The sequence below is a fragment of the Toxorhynchites rutilus genome, chromosome 2, assembly GCF_029784135.1.
Source record: "Toxorhynchites rutilus septentrionalis strain SRP chromosome 2, ASM2978413v1, whole genome shotgun sequence".
Taxonomy (NCBI): domain Eukaryota; kingdom Metazoa; phylum Arthropoda; class Insecta; order Diptera; family Culicidae; genus Toxorhynchites; species Toxorhynchites rutilus.
Window position 1 is genome coordinate 318,644,259 of NC_073745.1, and position 18,432 is coordinate 318,662,690.

General features: G+C 44.8%; 1 protein-coding gene across 1 annotated transcript in view; it reads left to right on the forward strand.

Moving 5' to 3' along the window:
- The window catches only part of LOC129768255 (ubiquitin-protein ligase E3B-like), a 28,150-nt gene extending 14,506 nt beyond the window's left edge, over positions 1-13,644 (forward strand). The window contains exons 4-7 of the mRNA XM_055769765.1: positions 48-1,049; positions 1,114-1,243; positions 1,314-1,478; positions 12,524-13,644. Of these exons, the coding sequence (XP_055625740.1) occupies positions 48-1,049; positions 1,114-1,243; positions 1,314-1,478; positions 12,524-12,808 (1,582 nt within the window). The 3' untranslated portion in view covers positions 12,809-13,644. The remainder of the gene's footprint in view (positions 1-47; positions 1,050-1,113; positions 1,244-1,313; positions 1,479-12,523) is intronic.
- The last annotated feature ends 4,788 nt before the right edge of the window (positions 13,645-18,432 follow it).

Consider the following 18,432-nt stretch of genomic DNA (forward strand, 5'->3'; position numbering starts at 1 on the left):
ACTGTCCCTCTCGTGCCATAAAAATAATCACCCTTGCCATATTGCAGTATCCTGGACGACCTGGAGATGTACGAACAGCAGACCCCGTTCACTCTGAGCGATTACATCGCGCTGTCACATTTCCTCAACACATTCCTCTATCGAACGATTCAGGATCAGATTTTCGACATGAAAACCGTAACCAGTGCACCGCTGTTCATCTCCACGCACACACTGCTGCTTTGTTTGTACCGTCGCGATTGTCGGCGCTCTTTCGCGCCCCAGAATCATTGGCTCATTCGAGACATTCGACCGTCACACTTCCTGACCGATCTGGAGAAGGGCAAAAAGCACACCCAGATTCTGCTCCAGAAAATGCCCCACATTATTCCACACGAAGATCGCGTCCAGCTCTTCCGGAAGTTTGTACAAAATGAAAAGGCCGTTCTTGGACTGACCGAATCGGCGTGTGCTTCCCCGAGTTCGGCTTTGGTTACGGTACACCGAGATCGGATCGTTGAGGATGGCTACAGACAACTGGCCGCGCTGCCGCCACATGCACTGAAGGGCGTCATACGGGTTCGCTTCGTCAACCAGCAGGGGCTGGATGAGGCCGGTATCGATCAGGATGGTGTCTTCAAAGAGTTTCTAGAGGAAACAATCAAACGGGTGTTTGACCCGTCTCTGAATCTGTTCAAAACTACCACCGAGCAGCGGCTGTATCCTTCGCCAACGTCTCACATGCAGGAAAATCATCTCCAGCTGTTCGAGTTTGTCGGTCGAATGCTGGGGAAGGCGGTCTACGAGGGTATAGTTGTGGACGTACCTTTCGCTTCGTTCTTCCTATCGCAGGTCCTGGGTCAGACGCAGCAGGCCCTCTATAGCTGTATGGATGAGCTGCCCTCGCTGGATAAGGAGCTGTATCGGAGTTTGACGTTTATCAAACACTACCAGGGCGATGTGGCGGACCTGGATCTAACGTTTAGCGTTGATGAGGATGTTATGGGGAAGATTGTTACGCACGAGTTGTACCCGGGAGGCAAAGCTCGTGCCGTTAACAATGATAATAAGTGAGATTTTATTGGATTTGTCGATTATTCATGTTTGTTTATACGTTCATGTTTGTTCTCGTAGGATTAACTACATCCACTATATGGCGTATTTCCGCATGCACACACAAATAAGGGATCAGACGGCCGCGTTCATACGGGGCTTTCGGTGTATCGTGAATCCGGACTGGTTGGCTTTGTTTTCAACGCCAGAGGTCAGTGAAAAAGCACATCCAAACGCTATTGAAACATTTCTGCAATTTCTGTTTTTCTGTCGTCGTGTAGCTCCAACGTCTCATCTCCGGGGATACGGCACCGCTGGATCTGAAGGACCTACGAAAGCACACTCAATATTACGGAGGTTTCCACGACGGGCATCGGGTGGTCGGTTGGCTATGGGATATATTAGCCAAAGATTTCAGCGAGGAAGAGAAAAAGTTATTTCTGAAGGTACTGTCAAAAAACTACTTGATCAAATTTAAAATGTAGAAGGTATTCAACTCGCAACTACTTAAAATGGTTCGTTCAATATCTCGCAAATAGATTGGACAAATTTCACAATCGAATAATCAAAGATGTTAGGCGTGGTACACAAATTACGAACGCTAATAACGCCGTCCCTTGTCCCTGGTCTGCTTTTTAACTGGGCGAACGTTAACTGGTTCTTGGACCAGTTAAAAGGCAGAATTTCATAAACAATCGACGCCATATTCAAATGGAAGATTTGTAATGTGATGTAATTTGGAATGTTTGACATTATTTGACAAATTGACATTATTTTCGCATGACAAAAACATTGATTAAATTACAGAAAAATAATTTCCTCAAATTATATTTCATACCTGTTGTCGCACTCAATGCGAAACTTCCATTGGAAACCTTTTGTTTATCCAATTCCATAATCAACGCGAATCAAACAATTCATTGAAGTTTCCCTCGATTTTATTTGACGTTTTACATGCCGGACCAGTTAAAATGCAAATGTCGATAACTAGTCTTCCCTTTTCGCCCAGTTAGCGAATATTTACTGTACTGTATCAAGATTCAATTGATTAAAATGATAAATCGAAAATATATATGACCTTTTTAAAACAAGGGTTCTCGTCTAGTTCTCCATCCACATTAATTATGGTTACTGGCTTGATTATTCCTTGGTACCGCATAATCTCGAATTCAGGCAGCTCGCACACACTTTAAAAATCGAGCCCATGAGAAAATTCGTTCGAAGAACAGCGCTTTCCTGAACGTATAGCAACGTAAACTGGACCACTGCAATGAACTGCTTCTGCATAATCGGGGTGCCCTAGATTTATTTTGCATTCTGCGATAACAGACGGAATAAGCTTATGTTCGACCGCCATGACCAATTAATGATATTCGAGATGTATTAATCGGTGCCTGTTTACTGCCCATTACAACACGTGCTTTATCATCTTGACTCAGGAAACACACCTCTTTCGGTCCCATAATCGAAGCCTAAGGCGCGTGAATTTATTTAGGATCTAGCTGACTCGGCAAATTTCGTCCCGCTCAAAAATTATTTTTCGTTATCACATCCACTTTTTTTTACTAAGCGCACGTTCATGGATCCAATCGCAGAACTGTTCATTGATTGATCTTCTAATCTACCCTTTCAAATTATTGTTTACTATACAATTTTAGTACTTCTACCAAAACTCAACATTATAATATCAGATTATTTTCAGAAACAATTCTCGTGCAAGATTTTTCATCCACTTGCAAATAACATGTTTCTCCGTTACATGGAATAAATGTTTGATACAGAAAATATGATAGAATGAAGACAGTCCTAAATCGGACAATTCCTTTCCCTTTGCTCTTATCAACACATTCGGCGATCCATTTTTATTTATATAGATAGAAGACAATAAAGGAGCGCATTCATCACATTAAAATCCATTTCCACTTTCGAGCGAAGATCAATTTCGTTTGCGCAAACGTCAAATGGACTATCAACGCTTGTCAATATGGAATTGTAGAACACATGCGAATTGGATTTTTCGAATTTTCTCATTTTCCTTCAGAATTTTCCGAAAATTTTAAATTTTCGTGTTTGGTTGAAATATGTGCATTATTGTTATGGGACCCCCTCTTCTTTCCAGAGGAGGAAGAGGTGTCCTAGAAACATTTCTTGTACCCACATCCCAAATTTGGCTCCATTTGCTTGATTAGTTCTCGAGTTATGCAGAAGTTTATGTTGCATTTGTATGGGAGCCCCACTTTAGAGAGGGGGGAAAAGTGTCGAACTACCGTAGAAACGGTTATCGATGTCTAAAACCTCTATACGCTAAGTTTGATTCCATTTGCTTGATTAGTTCTCGAGTTGTGCAGCACTCTACCCCCCCCCCCTCTTCAGAGAGAGGAAAGGAGTGTCAAACCACCATGAAAACATTTATTGCTCCCTAAAACCTCCATATGCCAAATTTGGTTCCATTTGCTTGATTAGTTTTCGAGTTATGCAGAAATTTGTGTTTCATTTCTATGGCAGCCCCCCCTTAGTAAGGTGGGAGGAGTGTTGAACCACCTTAGAAATATTTCTTGCCACCTAAAACCTCCACATGCCTAATTTGGTTTAGTTTGCTTGATTAATTCTCGAGTAATGCAGAAATTTGTGTTTCATTTGTATGGGTTCTAGTCTCGCTATTGTCTAACGTCTTTATACGTGTACTACATGTAACCGGAATATATGGTTGGTGAAATGAAAACCTGAACACAGAACTATGCGGATAATATGGACATATAGTGGGGGTAATATGAACAGGTATGTAATATATGAAGCGTAAAGGTCGTTATATCGCAAGCGAGTAGACATAGATTTTTCTCCCGCTGCGAATAATCGTTGTTTATGTTTATTTTGTCTAACATTATATATAATTGTACGTGTAAATTTCACGGGGCACCACGCAGGCCGTGGAAGTGAGTTTTACCGTCGTTAGTTTGTGTCCGTACCGCCTGTTTATCCGCCGCGAATATCGTGTGTACCAGTAGTATTGTGAACAATTGTTTACGTTTGTTGAGTAGCTAGCGCTGTTGCGGTTACAGCGCCGTACACAAGTTTTTGGACATATCGTTTGTGTTATCCTGTTTGGTGTACAATTTGTAACACTTTTTAATTGTACAAAACAAATAATTTTCGTGCTGTTTGTGGACATAGAAGCCGTACCGGTTGTCGGGTAAGGGTCGGGCCTCTCCCGTAGTGCGTGATAACAAAAAACATTTTAGTGGTGTTTGGCAGTGATTGAGTATTCGCTGGGCCGCCGCCATGGCGGATGTCCCCGGCCCCGCACCCACGGTGTGGGGCCATAAAGGCGGTGGGAACTACCGCAATATTCAAGGCAGTTATTCGGGAGCAACGTTACCAGAACATATGGATCCGGATGGTGAACACGGTGAGCTTATTGTACTGCGCATTACTGGTGTTGGCGATGACGGTAAAGATAAGGACCTCCCCCCCGCACCTTTTCTCATTCGTAAATCTATTGAGAGCTGTGTTAAGAAAATCGAGGGCGCCTTCCCAGAGAGCAATGGTGCGGCTTACGCTCTTAAAATTCGTAATAAAAAAAAAGCGGATGCTCTACTACAGCTGACACAATTATCTGATGGTACAAACGTCAAGGTCACCTACCACAAACACTTGAACAGCACCAAGTGTGTTGTCAGTTGCGCACAAACAATTAATATGTCGGAGGAGGACATTGTGGACTGCCTCAAAGACCAAAAAGTGACAGCGGCTAGAAGACTCAAACGACGGACCGGTCCAGACGCAGTAGAAAACACTCCTGCGTTAATCCTGACAGTGAATGGTACATGTACACCTGAATTCATCTACTTTGGCTATCTGCGAGTAAGAACGAGGCCGTATTACCCATCGCCCATGCAATGCTTTAAATGCTGGGCATTCGGTCACACAAAAACCAAGTGTAGACAAAATACGCCAACCTGTGGGAATTGTTCCGTTAACCATGCGATTCCGGCGGAAGGTCCCAAATGCCAGCAGCCCTCGTTCTGCAGCAGATGCAATTCCGCAGGTCACAATCTTGCTTCCCGTTCTTTTCCGGAATACCGGAAGGAGAATACAATACAAAAGCTTAAAGTGGACAGGGACGTCGATTACAAAATGGCAAGATTAATCTTTGAGGCAGAAAATGGTCGGTCGGTAAGCTATGCCCAAGCTGTCAGAGGAGACAGAGTACCCGACCACATACCAAATAAGGAGACAGCCCCGGATCGAAAAACAAATGACCTGGTGAAAAAAATAGAAGAAAAAGATCTTACTATCGCGAACATGGCCGCTTCAATGGAGTTACAACGTATCGAGGCGTTAAAAAACACGGAGATGATCAAGTCTCTGGTGGATAAAATCGATCAGATGGCCAATACACTAGCGGCCATGGAGCAACGATTGACCCAGAAGGACAAAATCATCACTCTGGAACAGAAGGAGATATCTAAAGCCAGGTCATTATTGCCCCAAACAAAAAGTGTCGAAACATCCGAGGTAATAAAAGTCACCCATTCCAGCCCTCCCTCCTTGTTAAACACCCCTACATCCTCCCGACCGGCCAAATCCACAAGCATATTACCACAAAACTCCAGCTTGGTCAATTCCTCTGACTCCGACATAGAATCCAACGAACTAGATGACACGCTTACGAGAACACCATCTCCGTCTACACCAGTACTTCTTACCGCCCAGTCTGGAGATCGAACTACAAATGCCACGCCCTCGAATAAAAGAAAACCTGAATCCCCGCTTACACAACCACCGAAGGACATCCGTCAGAGATCGTCAACAGTAGGCAAGCAACCCGCCTTGCCTCCATATAACCCTCGATCTAATCAGCGATCAGACTCTCCATACCCACCGCTGACTAGCGGTAAGGACCGTCAGCCCAAATAGTGTTTCGTCCAACTCTTACCTCACCTGTCGCCAACCACTACTCCACCAATCAGCTCTCCGGTAGGGATAGTCGGGGCCCCGTACATGCGGACGCTACAGCCCCACCGGAATCGACGGACAACCTCCGGCATCCCTCGCCGCGAACTGTCGCTGACCGAAGCAGGGCCCCAGGTATGCAGGGCCCCAGCAGTGCGGACGTTACACCCCCACCGGAACTGCTGGACAACCTCTGCAGCCTGTGGACGAAGAAACAAACCAACGTCGATGAAGAACGAAACCCAGCGATATTTCCTGGTAGTCGAGGCCCCGTCAGTGCGGACGTTATACCCCCACCGGTACTGACGGTCTACCCCCGGCGCCAGGGAGATGCAGTATTTTACGATCCAGCTTTCGGGACGCACAAGGGTGGCAACACCTGTTCCCCGAAGGACCACGTGGGACCAGCACCAGAAATCGGGACGCACAAGGGCGGCAACGTCTATTCCCCGAAGGACTGCGTGGGAACTGCATCAGATCTCGGGACGCACAAGGGTGGAATCACTCGTTCCCCGATCGATCTCACTGGAGTTTCTTCTGCCGACATTGTGCAACTTCCGCTACCCTGTGCCATTATCACCGAAGTATCCACCGCCAAATCACAAAGTAGCGCAGAGGATTGCAGTGACGCCGAACCGTTTTTTCCCGCCGTCGGGTCAAGTGAACGAACGCTGGTTGAGAGTTCTACTCCCAGTCGCCGCGCACCGCGTATCGTTGCCACTGCGATCTTTCCAGCTGCCGACACAACACCATCCACAGTTAATATCCCAATCCGCCGAAGATCCGCTCGTCTCGCCGCCAGGGCTAAGCCGGCCGCCACAACCACTCCACTGGAAGCTCATGACAGGCCTGTTTCGCCTATACCAGCCGAAGCGAGGTCCGATGCCAATATCTATGATGCATGGAGACGTAGCCGAGGAGATCTCACGCAAGCTATGGCCGGGAGTTCCAGCTCCCCAACGAACCTCACCACCTTTCCTCGGCTGCTTCCGAGTGGAATGGCTGCCCAACCTGTTATCGTCGGTGGAGTTCCACCGGGAATCGTCACATTCAGTACCACTACACCTCTGATACCCCACCACACCGCCCATCACCAGGAAAGTATGTCCACCAACACATCCACCAACCTCGCTCTGCAATGGAACATCAATGGACTGTACAACAACTTGGGAGAACTGGAGATCCTTGACCGAGAGCTATGTCCGTCCGTCATCGCACTCCAAGAGATAAATCGAATTTCCACAACGAACATACAGAAAATTGTCGGGGGTAGATTCCACTGGTACACTAAGCGGGGCTCTGTTTTGCAACACTCCGTTGCTTTGGGTGTCCGGAGAAACATTCCCCATTTGCGAAAACAAATATCCACTGACCTGCCAATAATAGCAGTCCGAATCGAGGCCCCGATTCCGGTGACCATCATTTGTATATACCTGCCGTGTGGCGTAATCCCGGAACTACGACGGAAGCTGCTTGAAGCGGTAGCAGGCTTGGAGGACCCAAAAATCATCTTGGGGGACTTCAATGATCATCACCGCAACTGGGGAATGCAAACACCAGACGTCAGAGGGAATATCATCGCCGACCTCTTGGAGGTGATGGAGCTCTCGGTCTTAAATGACGGCACTGACACTTTCCGTAGAGGAACGAGCCACACAGCCATTGATATTTCAGCAGCTAGTCTCAACTTGGTGGATAGGTCAGGGTGGAACAAAGCCGACGACCTTCATGGCAGCGATCATCACCCGATAACCATCAGCTTTAACGGCCCGCCGCCGCTCACTACTCGCAGACCAAGATGGATCTTCGAAAGAGCTGACTGGACAGCCTTTCAAACATCCTCCGACTTCTTGATATCTAGAGACAACCCAACCACCATTGCCACTTTCAACAAAACCATTATGGAGGCGGCCGAAGCCTCCATCCCAAGAACGAAAACCACTCCGGGGAAAAAAGCGCTGCATTGGTGGTCCGAGGACATCAAGTGGGAGGTCAAGAAGCGGAGAAAGTTTCTGCGTACGGCCAAACGACTACCAGTAGGAGACCCAATGAAGGAAGCTGCTATGAACAGGTATCGAGCGCAACACATCAGAGTACGGCGGTTAATCCGGAAGGCGAAGTTAGACAGTTGGACTGGTTTTCTGGAGTCTATCAACGAAAACCAGTCCTCTGCGGATCTTTGGCGCAGAGTAAATGCACTAAATGGGAAGAGAAGGCCATACAATCCCATTCTTCAAGTGGATGGTATAACCTTCAGCGATCCGGTAGATACTTCGAACACGCTCGGCGAATATTTCGCGGGATTGTCCTCGATCTCCGAATATGAGCCCGATTTCATCCGTCGACAGGGAGCGGGTATCACTTCGGTCAGCAACTTTGTGGTCCCTATGAGTCGTCCTAATAATCCTCTCAACCGGAACTTCACCATCGAGGAACTTTCTGTTGCCCTACGTGCCGCAAAAGGTGAGTCAACTGGCCCTGACGGTATCGGCTATAAGATGCTGAAACAGTTGTCTCAGCTCGGACAGTCCACCCTTCTCAGCATCTTTAACGACCTGTGGAATACACACGAATTTCCCGAGGGTTGGAGACACAGCCTAGTAATACCCATACCTAAGGTCGGTCAAAGCAGCAACAACGTGAAAGGCTACCGTTCAATTTCCTTAACCTCCTGTTCATCCAAGATCCTGGAAAGAATGGCGAATAGACGCCTGGTCACCTTTCTAACCGAAAATAGGAAATTGGACTATCGACAGTTCGCCTTCCGACCGGGTATGGGCACCAACAATTACTTCGCGACCCTCGGAGACGTGATAGCCGAAGCCAACAGGAACCGTCAGCACATGGAGATGGTAGCACTGGACCTAGAAAAGGCATACAACAGAACATGGATTCCGTTAGTGCTGAAAACTCTGGCAGATTGGGGCGTTGACGGGAAATTACTGCACTTCATCAAGAACTTCGCCACACGCCGAACCTTTGAGGTCAAAATTGGTAACATCAGTTCCCGAGCTTTCCACGAGGAAACAGGAGTACCTCAAGGTTCTGTTCTTGCCGTCACCCTCTTTCTCGTCGCCATGAATAGCCTGTTCCAGGTCCTGTCTGGGGGAGTCTTCGTGTTTGTCTACGCGGACGACATTCTTCTGATGGCAGTGGGTGACACCCATAGGATTCCACGCATCAGGATACAGGCAGCTACCAATGCCATCGGCCGGTGGGTGGCCGAGAGAGTATTTAGACTTTCAGCGCAGAAGAGCGGCCATATGGTGATTTGCAGCGATAGACATCAGGGTCCCAACTCCAGGGTCCAGCTATACAAAAACAACATTCCCCGCCGAAAAACGCTAAAGATCCTTGGAGTGTTTGTTGACCACAAACTTAACTTCCTCCGCCATTTCGAGGAAGTTAAGAAGAGCTGTGCCACCCGGTTGAACCTTCTAAAAACCATTTCCAAACCGCACCGGAGCAACAACAGAAATATTCGGCTACGGGTGGCTAAAGCCATCATCAGCAGCCGCCTCACCTATGGCCTTGAACTGACGTGTTTGGCTGGAGACAAGCTCCCAAAATCTCTGGCACCGATCTACAACAAAGCACTACGGACTGTCTCCGGTCTCCTGCCATCAACACCAGCTGCCTCTGTCTGCGCCGAAATTGGAGAACCTCCTTTCGATCTGATCATAGACTCGGCGATCGTAGCCAGGACTGCCAGTTTCTTGTCGAAAACCAGCGGTAGAGGGGAGACCCACCTGACCGCCCTTAGCAACACGATCCTGCAGCGGGTGGCGCACGCCAACCTCCCCCCAGTGGCAAAACAATCCTGGTTTGGTGCGAACGACTGGAGGTTCCCAACTGTTCTCCTCGAGAACGGTATTAGGGACAACTTTCGAGCCAGGGTGAGCTCGATCGGTCTGCTAGAATATTTCAAGGCCATCATAGCAGAAAAATACCGTCTCCACGAGATCAGATACTCGGACGACTCAAAAGGACCATCGGGAGTTGGATTTGGGGTAAGCGATAATAATAATAGTCTGATTTCCAGCAAGAAACTCGCGGACATCTGCCAGGTCTTCTCGGCCGAAGTGGCCGGCATCTTCGAGGCAACTACAACTTCATCTTCCAAACCGTTGTTGGTCGTCTCCGACTCGGCAAGCGCCATTGATGCCATCGGTGCGACCAGGTCCAAACATCCATGGGTACAGGCCATCAGGAAGAACATATTGCCCGACACTGTGCTCATGTGGGTCCCCGGACACAACGGCATCGCAGGGAATGAAGCGGCCGACCAGTTTGCCGGAATCGGTCACACCAGACCGTTCTTCACTCGGGATGTGCCGCTTGACGATGTGAAGTTGTGGATCACCAACTCTTTCCGCACCTTTTGGACCGAAAGGTGGTTTGCAGAGAGGGGGCAGTTCCTCAGAAAAATCAAGGGCACGATTGTCAGGTTTGACGATGTTAAAGGAATGAGAGAACAACGAATCCTGTCCAGATTGAGGACCGGTCACTGCTCGGTCTCACACGGATTCAATAGAGGACCCTTCCATCTACTCTGCGACCTCTACCAAATCCACAACTCCGTCGAGCACTTCTTGTGTGGTTGCCCGAAATTCGATGATCTACGAAACCTGCATGGAATCAGCGGGAGTGTAAGGGACATCTTGAAGGACGATCCAGCAAGAGTAGCAGCGCTTGTCTGCTACCTAAAAGATGCCGAACTATTTTTTAAGATCTAGCGTCTGAACAATGGATCAGTCAAGAAGATCCTTGTTCCTTCCCCTCCACGATGAAGGGGAATAAGAACACGCCGGCATCTTCAACGGCACGGCTTCCTCTCCACTGGCCTGGAGCCATGGTCCGAGGACATCCATGCCATCTGGTCCAACAAGCAAACAGCAAGTTCTTTGTTAAGTCATGTCTCGCAAAAGGATTTATGTGTTAAATTTTTACGTCCAATTTTTATGTGATAATTTTATGTGCAATCTGTTCCTAACGAAACCTTGCGGCAATGCCGTCGATAAAGAGGCGAACCAGCCCAGGAGGCTGAAAACCTCTCAAATAAAGAATAAAAAAAAGAAGCGTAAAGGTGTATTGATCGCGAGAGGAATAATTTTATTCGATCAAGGTCTATACTTATCACGAATGTCCGTTAAATGATGAAAATACCGAATTCATCCACCTAGAAGTGATATCGTGCTTTTCAGCAGTATAGACGGACAGACCCTCAACTATTTTGCTTTTAAGTTCCAGTCAGCTTCTAACTTTCTTGGGAACAACTGCCATTAGGTTCCGTACAGTATCCTCAGAAATGCTGGCGGCGGCGCTTTTCCATCTCCTCTTGAAATTATTAATGCCATTCGCTTTCTTCTACTTTTCCACTGGGCGAAGTTCTGGACAGTTCGGTGGATTTGCTGTTTTTGGCACATATTTGACCTCATGTGCATTATACCATTCCAGGATGAATTTTGCATAGTGACAAGAGGCCAAATCTGGCCAAAACAACGCTGGAGAGTCATGGTTTCTTATGAATGGTAGCAACCGCTTCTGGAGAAATTCCTTCTCGTAGACATCTTTGTTGATAGTGCCGGTAGAGTCGAAAGATTTGGATTTTCGGCCACAACTGCATATGGCCTGACAACCAAGTACTTTTTGGGGAATTTAGACTGCTTCTTGGTCCGGAAACACTCGGCTACGGCATTCCTTCGCATTGCAGTATAAAAAGCGAGACCCGGAAGCTGTTTGAAGTTTTCGATAACATAAGTTTCATCGTCCATTATGGTGCATGAACATTTTTGCAAAAACTAAATGTAGAGCACCTTAGCACGGCTTTTTGCAGTGAAATTTTGCTTATTATCACGATTGGGCACCTTTTTCACTTTGTACGCCTTCAGTCCATGCCTCTGCTTCACTTTTTGTACATATGGTTTTGATTTTCCAACCTCTCGAGCCACATTTCTAACTGAAAGGTTGGGATGTTTCTCAATAATGGCAACCACCTTTCGGTCCATCTGTTGGGAGCATACTTTTCGATTTGTTCCGCTTCCAACCTTCCCATCCACAGTTAAGCGCTGGTCAAACGATTTGCACACACTAAACACGGTACTCTTCGGCAGTTTAAACTTTTTGGCGAGATCGCGTACCGACAGTGTTGGATTTTGCTGCCGTTCGCGCAAAATGCGTCTGCGTACTTCCACTTGATCCGACGCCATTTTACCAAACTGAAGAAGAATGTAAACATGTTGGACATCGAAATAAAGAGGAGGGTTTCAGCTATCATGTAAGTGAAATATTTCATAAACTACACTGAAAGAAATGTGTCCGAAATTTAACGTGGACAGGCTTTATGTACAAAATAACCTACAAATCATTGTTACATTAACCTCGAGTCAACCGCGAGTAATCGGTTATGTACTATTTACATATTTTATAAGTTCGAATTATCAAATTCTGACCCCTCCGGCTAACGCCAAAAGAGCCCAAATAAATATATATACTGGAAAAAAGGCATTCAACTCTTACTATCCGTCTCAATTTACAGTTCGTCACGAGTTGCTCGAAGCCACCGCTGCTGGGATTCGCCCACTTGGAGCCACCCTTCTCGATACGCTGTGTCGAGGTGGGCGATGACGAGGATATTGGCGACACGGTAGGATCCGTGATCCGGGGATTCTTCACGATCCGCAAGAAGGATCCCCTCAATCGTTTGCCGACTTCGTCGACTTGCTTCAATCTGTTGAAGCTACCCAACTACCAGAAGAAGAGCATGCTGCGAGACAAACTGCGCTACGCCATATCCAGCAATACAGGCTTCGAGCTGTCATAAATTGCGCGAGCGCGAGTAGACAAATGGGAATACACATGATCCGTACTTTTATTTTTTTGTAGGTGTACATTGACAAGATGTTATTTTTTATATACTTTTGAGTTAACCGCAAATTTGCGAAAAAAAACCGGAATGACGAACGTTGGCTATGAGGATATGGGCAGCTCCTGGGGTAGGCCCAAACCATGAGCATCACACATATACAAATATATATTCATATAGGTATATTTTCAACGCCTGGCGATCCCAGGTTATGGGCAGAAACAGTATGTAGGAAGCAAAATAAACACGTATGCAAAAATGATGTATTAACTGTGATAGTAAAACTAATATTAGCAACACAAATGAGTAAAAAAATGGTTAGAAAGAGTATTTGCTATGTGTAATCTAACCCCGAAATGGCTCTGCTCTGCTCCACGCTTTGTACGGTCTGAGGCTGTATGTGTGGGTTTTTCAAAACTATACATGGATACTCCTTACCGAACGAATCAAGCAAATCCATTATAATTTTTGTCACACATTTTTAGTATCTACCTCTTAGACTTCGCTTAAGCAATGCAACAACAGACTTCTATGTGTAATACCCTGTTTTCACTCTCATCACAAAATTTGTACCTAAGTTAATTAATCTAGCCTAGTATTGCACACACGGTAGCCATTGTAGTTCAACCACACCACCAAAAGGGTCATAACGAAAGATTATTAGTTTTAGTAGACTTGCTACTTGAGGCAGAGCGCTCAGTTTGACTCATATTGATAATCGATGTAGATGTTACATAGTAAAGTGTACGTTGAAAACAGTGAAATAGTTGTGAACGAATAAAAATTTATTAAAAAGCAAAAAACAAGATTTCAATCGAAAGACAAACTGCGTTCAAAACTGTCAGTCGTCAATAACATAAGACACAAGCGCTCACCATGGTACCACCTACGACGACTGCAGGAGCCGAGCATTGTTGCAACCATTCGTAGACGAACTGGATGCTGCTCCCCTTGATGGATGCTGGAACACTTTGAAAGCAGCAATTGACAGCACAGCAGAGATCGTAATCGGATATGAAGAACGAGGACAACGGAACGAATGGTTTGACGACGAGTGACGAGGGTTTCTGAATGAGAAGAATGATGTGAAGTGGGGTGAAGGGTGAAGTTACGGAGGCCATTTTTCAGCTAAAGCACCACAAAGCAGCTGGTAAGGATGGCCTCGTAGCGGAGCTCCGAGTATGCATCGGTTGATAGTCAGTATCTGTGACACAGAACAGCTACCGGATGAGTGGAAGGACGGGGTAATCTAACCCATCTATGAAAAAGGTGACAAGCTGGATTGTGGGAACTATCGTGCCATCACAATCCTGAATGATGCCTACAAAATTCTATCTCAGATCCTCTTCCGCCGTCTATCGCCAATAATAAGTAGATTTGTGGGAAGTTATCAGGCCGGATTCATGCCCGGTTGCTCGACGACGGACGAGATTTTTACACTGCGGCATATCCTCCAAAAGTGCCGCGAGTATCATGTCCCTACGCACCACATCTTCGTTGACTGCAAGGCCGCATATGATACAATCGACCGACAAAAGCTATGGAGGATCATGGACGAACACGGCTTTCCCCGAAAGCTGACAAGACTGATTCAGGCAACGATGAACGGTGTGCGATGCAGTGCGCGGATCCCAGGTGAGCTGTTGGAATCATTTGAGATTCACAGGGGACTTGGATAAGGCGATGGACTCTCCCGTCTCCTCTTGAACGTGGAGCTGGAAAGTGTTAAGCGGAGAGCGGACTTTAACATGCGAGGCACGATTTTCAACAAGACAGCAGCCCTGCAAAGATGGTGTTCGCATCGAATCCGGTAGGAACACGAAGGAGAGGAGCCCAGCGAGCAAAGTGGTTGGACTAGGTAGAGCAGGACTTGGCAAGAATCGGTACAGTCGGGAGTAGGAGAACTGCAGCCGTGGATCGAGTTGATTGGCGAAAAGTAGTGAATCGGATCTAATCTCTCAATGGGATGTTGAATCACTGTAAATAAATAAAAAAAATGAGAAGTTGTATCCGAGACACGACCGCTTAGGACGTAGGACTACGCAATTTTTTTTTATTTGTTGGTTTATAATTTCGGTTATTATTTGCAACAAACATCGAAATTTCATAAATAACTCTTAAGTAAAAAAAATCCGGGGACTCTGAAAAGGTGTTATGACTTGCGTGGTTTTGTGGAATCATTTCAAGAAACAACGATTCTTTCTTGCCTTTGTGAGAACAATACACTAATTGGTCATATGTCGCAATTTGTTTCATTATATCAATGCACGCATTGAACTGAGTATATAACGAGAGGCATCTTCCGTGTATCGCTATTCAACAAGCATCAAACACGCGTCTAACAGATGCACACAGTTGCAGCGATAAAAGTTAAACATCGCGAGAATGACCGTTTAAGAAAAATCGTTTTTTTCCAATTCATTTATTTGTAAGGCTCAATCGCATAAGCTTTGCGGAGCCGCTAATTCAAGGTTTGTTTATACAAAGTTTCAACTAATTGCTATGTTTAGTAGGATTCGACCGAATACTCGCGGTTTACTCGAGGTTAAAAGGGCAACATTTTTTGTGGAACGGGTCAGGTCAGGGATATGGATATGAAGTATCGTTGTCTCAACCGAGAGTTGCCGCACGCACTGTAGCATTGTGCATAATGACCAGGGATAGCATCAGGTGTTCGACTATCTGTCGAGGGTGGGCGATGGTGAGATGAGGGGACAAGAAGAAAAATCGTTTCTTGACTCTCGGTCAAAACCGTCAGCAAAGCTAGGGGCTTGTTGCATCAGAACAGAGCCGATGGAAACATTAAACACGAAACGAGCACAATAAACGTCCTTTGTTGTTCCGGACACAGGAAGATTCTGAGAATGTTCCTCAGAGCAGATGCAATACTTATACGATAGACACAGCTTACTTACTATGCAAGGGTAGAGTTTACTCCGCAAATATTCTCTTTTCGCTATCCCCCTTCGTTATTTCTATTCTAGCGGTTGCATAAGTTGCCCGTTATTGACATATAAATAAATAAAAAACAAGTGAAATGTATTTATTTAACATAACTCTTGCGTGAGTCATGCGGTAAAAATACTTCGGAGATGATAGCTTCTGTCATTTTACGAACACAGGAGATTTTTTGACGATTTCAGAATCATCAAACATTAAGTGCAATAGTATCGAAGTACAAGCCACGTGTATGGAACGTAAGAGATGCAACCCAAATTTTACGAGCGATTGAATTTCTACTCCACATAGCTCAGCACGGATTTGGAAGTGAATGCCAATCGAATATTTTGGCAATGTTTTGGTGTTTGGATATGCTTATCCTAATTAGATCTACCTGTAATGTTTCATTGTTGATTTCAAACCTCTATTTCGACAAAATGGCTAAATCTAAATACCGCTAGAGGAGGCGATCTGGCGTAGTGGTAACATCCATGCCTCTCACGCTAAAGGTCACGAGTTCAATTCTCACTCCCGACATTCTTCCAAAAATGGAAGTAAAAGTGACGAACCAGCCAAATGAGTTGAAAGTCACTATAATACAGATATAAAAAAAAAAATAAAATAAATAAATAAATACCGCTATGATCTACCGACACTTATGAATCACATATGCAGCGTTGGTCTCCTAATCCTCAAGTTCTTTTGTGAAAAAGGGGTACTTCTGGTGCAATTCGTCGGTATAATGACACTTTCGTTTAGACATTTGAAAAAAAATTATCTTGGAATATCGAGACCAAGGTGTATATATATATATATATATATATATATATATACTAAAGGTGTGACCGTGTCGTCAATAAGTGCGCGAGGAGAAACGGTATAAACAGAGGACCGCGGAAAGGGATTTGACTGCAAAGCGCGGGAAAAATATTGCTGTCAAGTTTGGCTCTGATGAACATCCCAATTCGACACCGGGAGGCGATTTGTTCTCTTGAGCTGAAACATAAAACAAGATAGAGTATATTACAAACCTAGCTTCAACCGTTAAAGACTTACCTTTCAATTGTTCAGTGCTCTTACTGCCACAGTTCCAGTCATTTTAACATCAGAATTTTGCCCTTATCCATCAACACTCTCGTCCTGTGAAAATTCAAAATAGGAATAACCAAAACAATTCCACACACATAAAGCAAAAAAAATATTGCAAAATATTGCTGATAGTTTACACGCACTGCGGAAAAAATCCTAGATGGCTGGTAGGATGGAATGAAAATAGTTGAAAAATCTCGTGGAAGATCGAACTGCTACTCTTTATATGCTAACAAAACTTTAATCTCCAATAAAGAAAAAGGTTTTACTCAAAAACATAATACACTGAAAATAATTCTGATTCAGCAACAAAATTGATTTTTTCATGAAAATCAGGACAAAATCTTGATTGTGAAAAATACATCAGGACGCCCCAAATAGATTTCAGGACATGTCATGCTAAATCAGGACAGATGGTAACCCTGGATTGGTATACAAGTCGTTAAAATCCGTTTGCAGCAAAAATAGATATTAACGTTAACTTTATTTCATAAAAACGTGACCTATTTTCTGATTCGGGACCCTTAATGTAAGACGTAGTCCTACGTCGAAAGTCAAACGTGGCCATATCTAGGGAGTAATCATGCGTTATATAAACGTAGAATCAGAATATGATCGTTCATGCATGTCTTCGGTCACTTGATTGCGATGAAACTTTTGCAGAAAACTGAGCTATTTGGGCACTAGTTGTGCGGTGATTTTTCTCATGCCCAAAACATCAACCGAAATATGACGAACGATATTCAATTCACGCGCTAACTCCCAAACTTTTAAAGATTTCCGAGCATCGTTCCTTTTATTTCATCTATGTTTCCGTCACCTTAATGACACTGTAAAGATCGCGCTCAAAATAGACATTAAGATTACTGACAAAAAAATAAAAATGTTCAGTGGGATCCTCAAATTTCCGGTGTATATTTGACAGGATGTACATCCAATTTCACGCTGTTCAATGCTGAGAAAAAACAATTAGAAACGTTACGATGTACAGGCAACTACTTTTATGACCAAATAGCATTCACAAGCGCACGATTTTTATCCAGTGCCAATTAAACAATTCATTTAAGGCAGTGCTCTTGTCAAGAATTTAAAAAAAAAGCTTTTGTTTCCATATTTCTGAAGTTTAGGCATTCAAGAATACACTGATGGGCGCAAGAAAAATCCTCCCCCGTTTGAAATCAAAGTTTTTCAGTTTTGAAAGTTCTCTCAAACTTTTCGGTATTCCAGCCACTACTACGTAAAACTAGGTCATTAGTAGACCATTTTGCCAATTCATTATCGTTGATTTATATTTCAGAAAAACAAAAAAAAAATATTTTAAGGAACTATTTAGGAACGAGAGTATTTTTTTGTTTTTCTTAAAAAATAAATCAACGATACAGAAATACCTACTTTTACGTAGTATTGACTGGAATACCGAAAAACCTAGTCTAGTACGGACATAACAATTAACTTCAAACGCGTTTTTCTCGAAACTAGTTTCATCAAACTGGCGTATACGATATTCTCATGTTCTACTAAACCAATTTATGTCTATCGCATGAACTTATAAA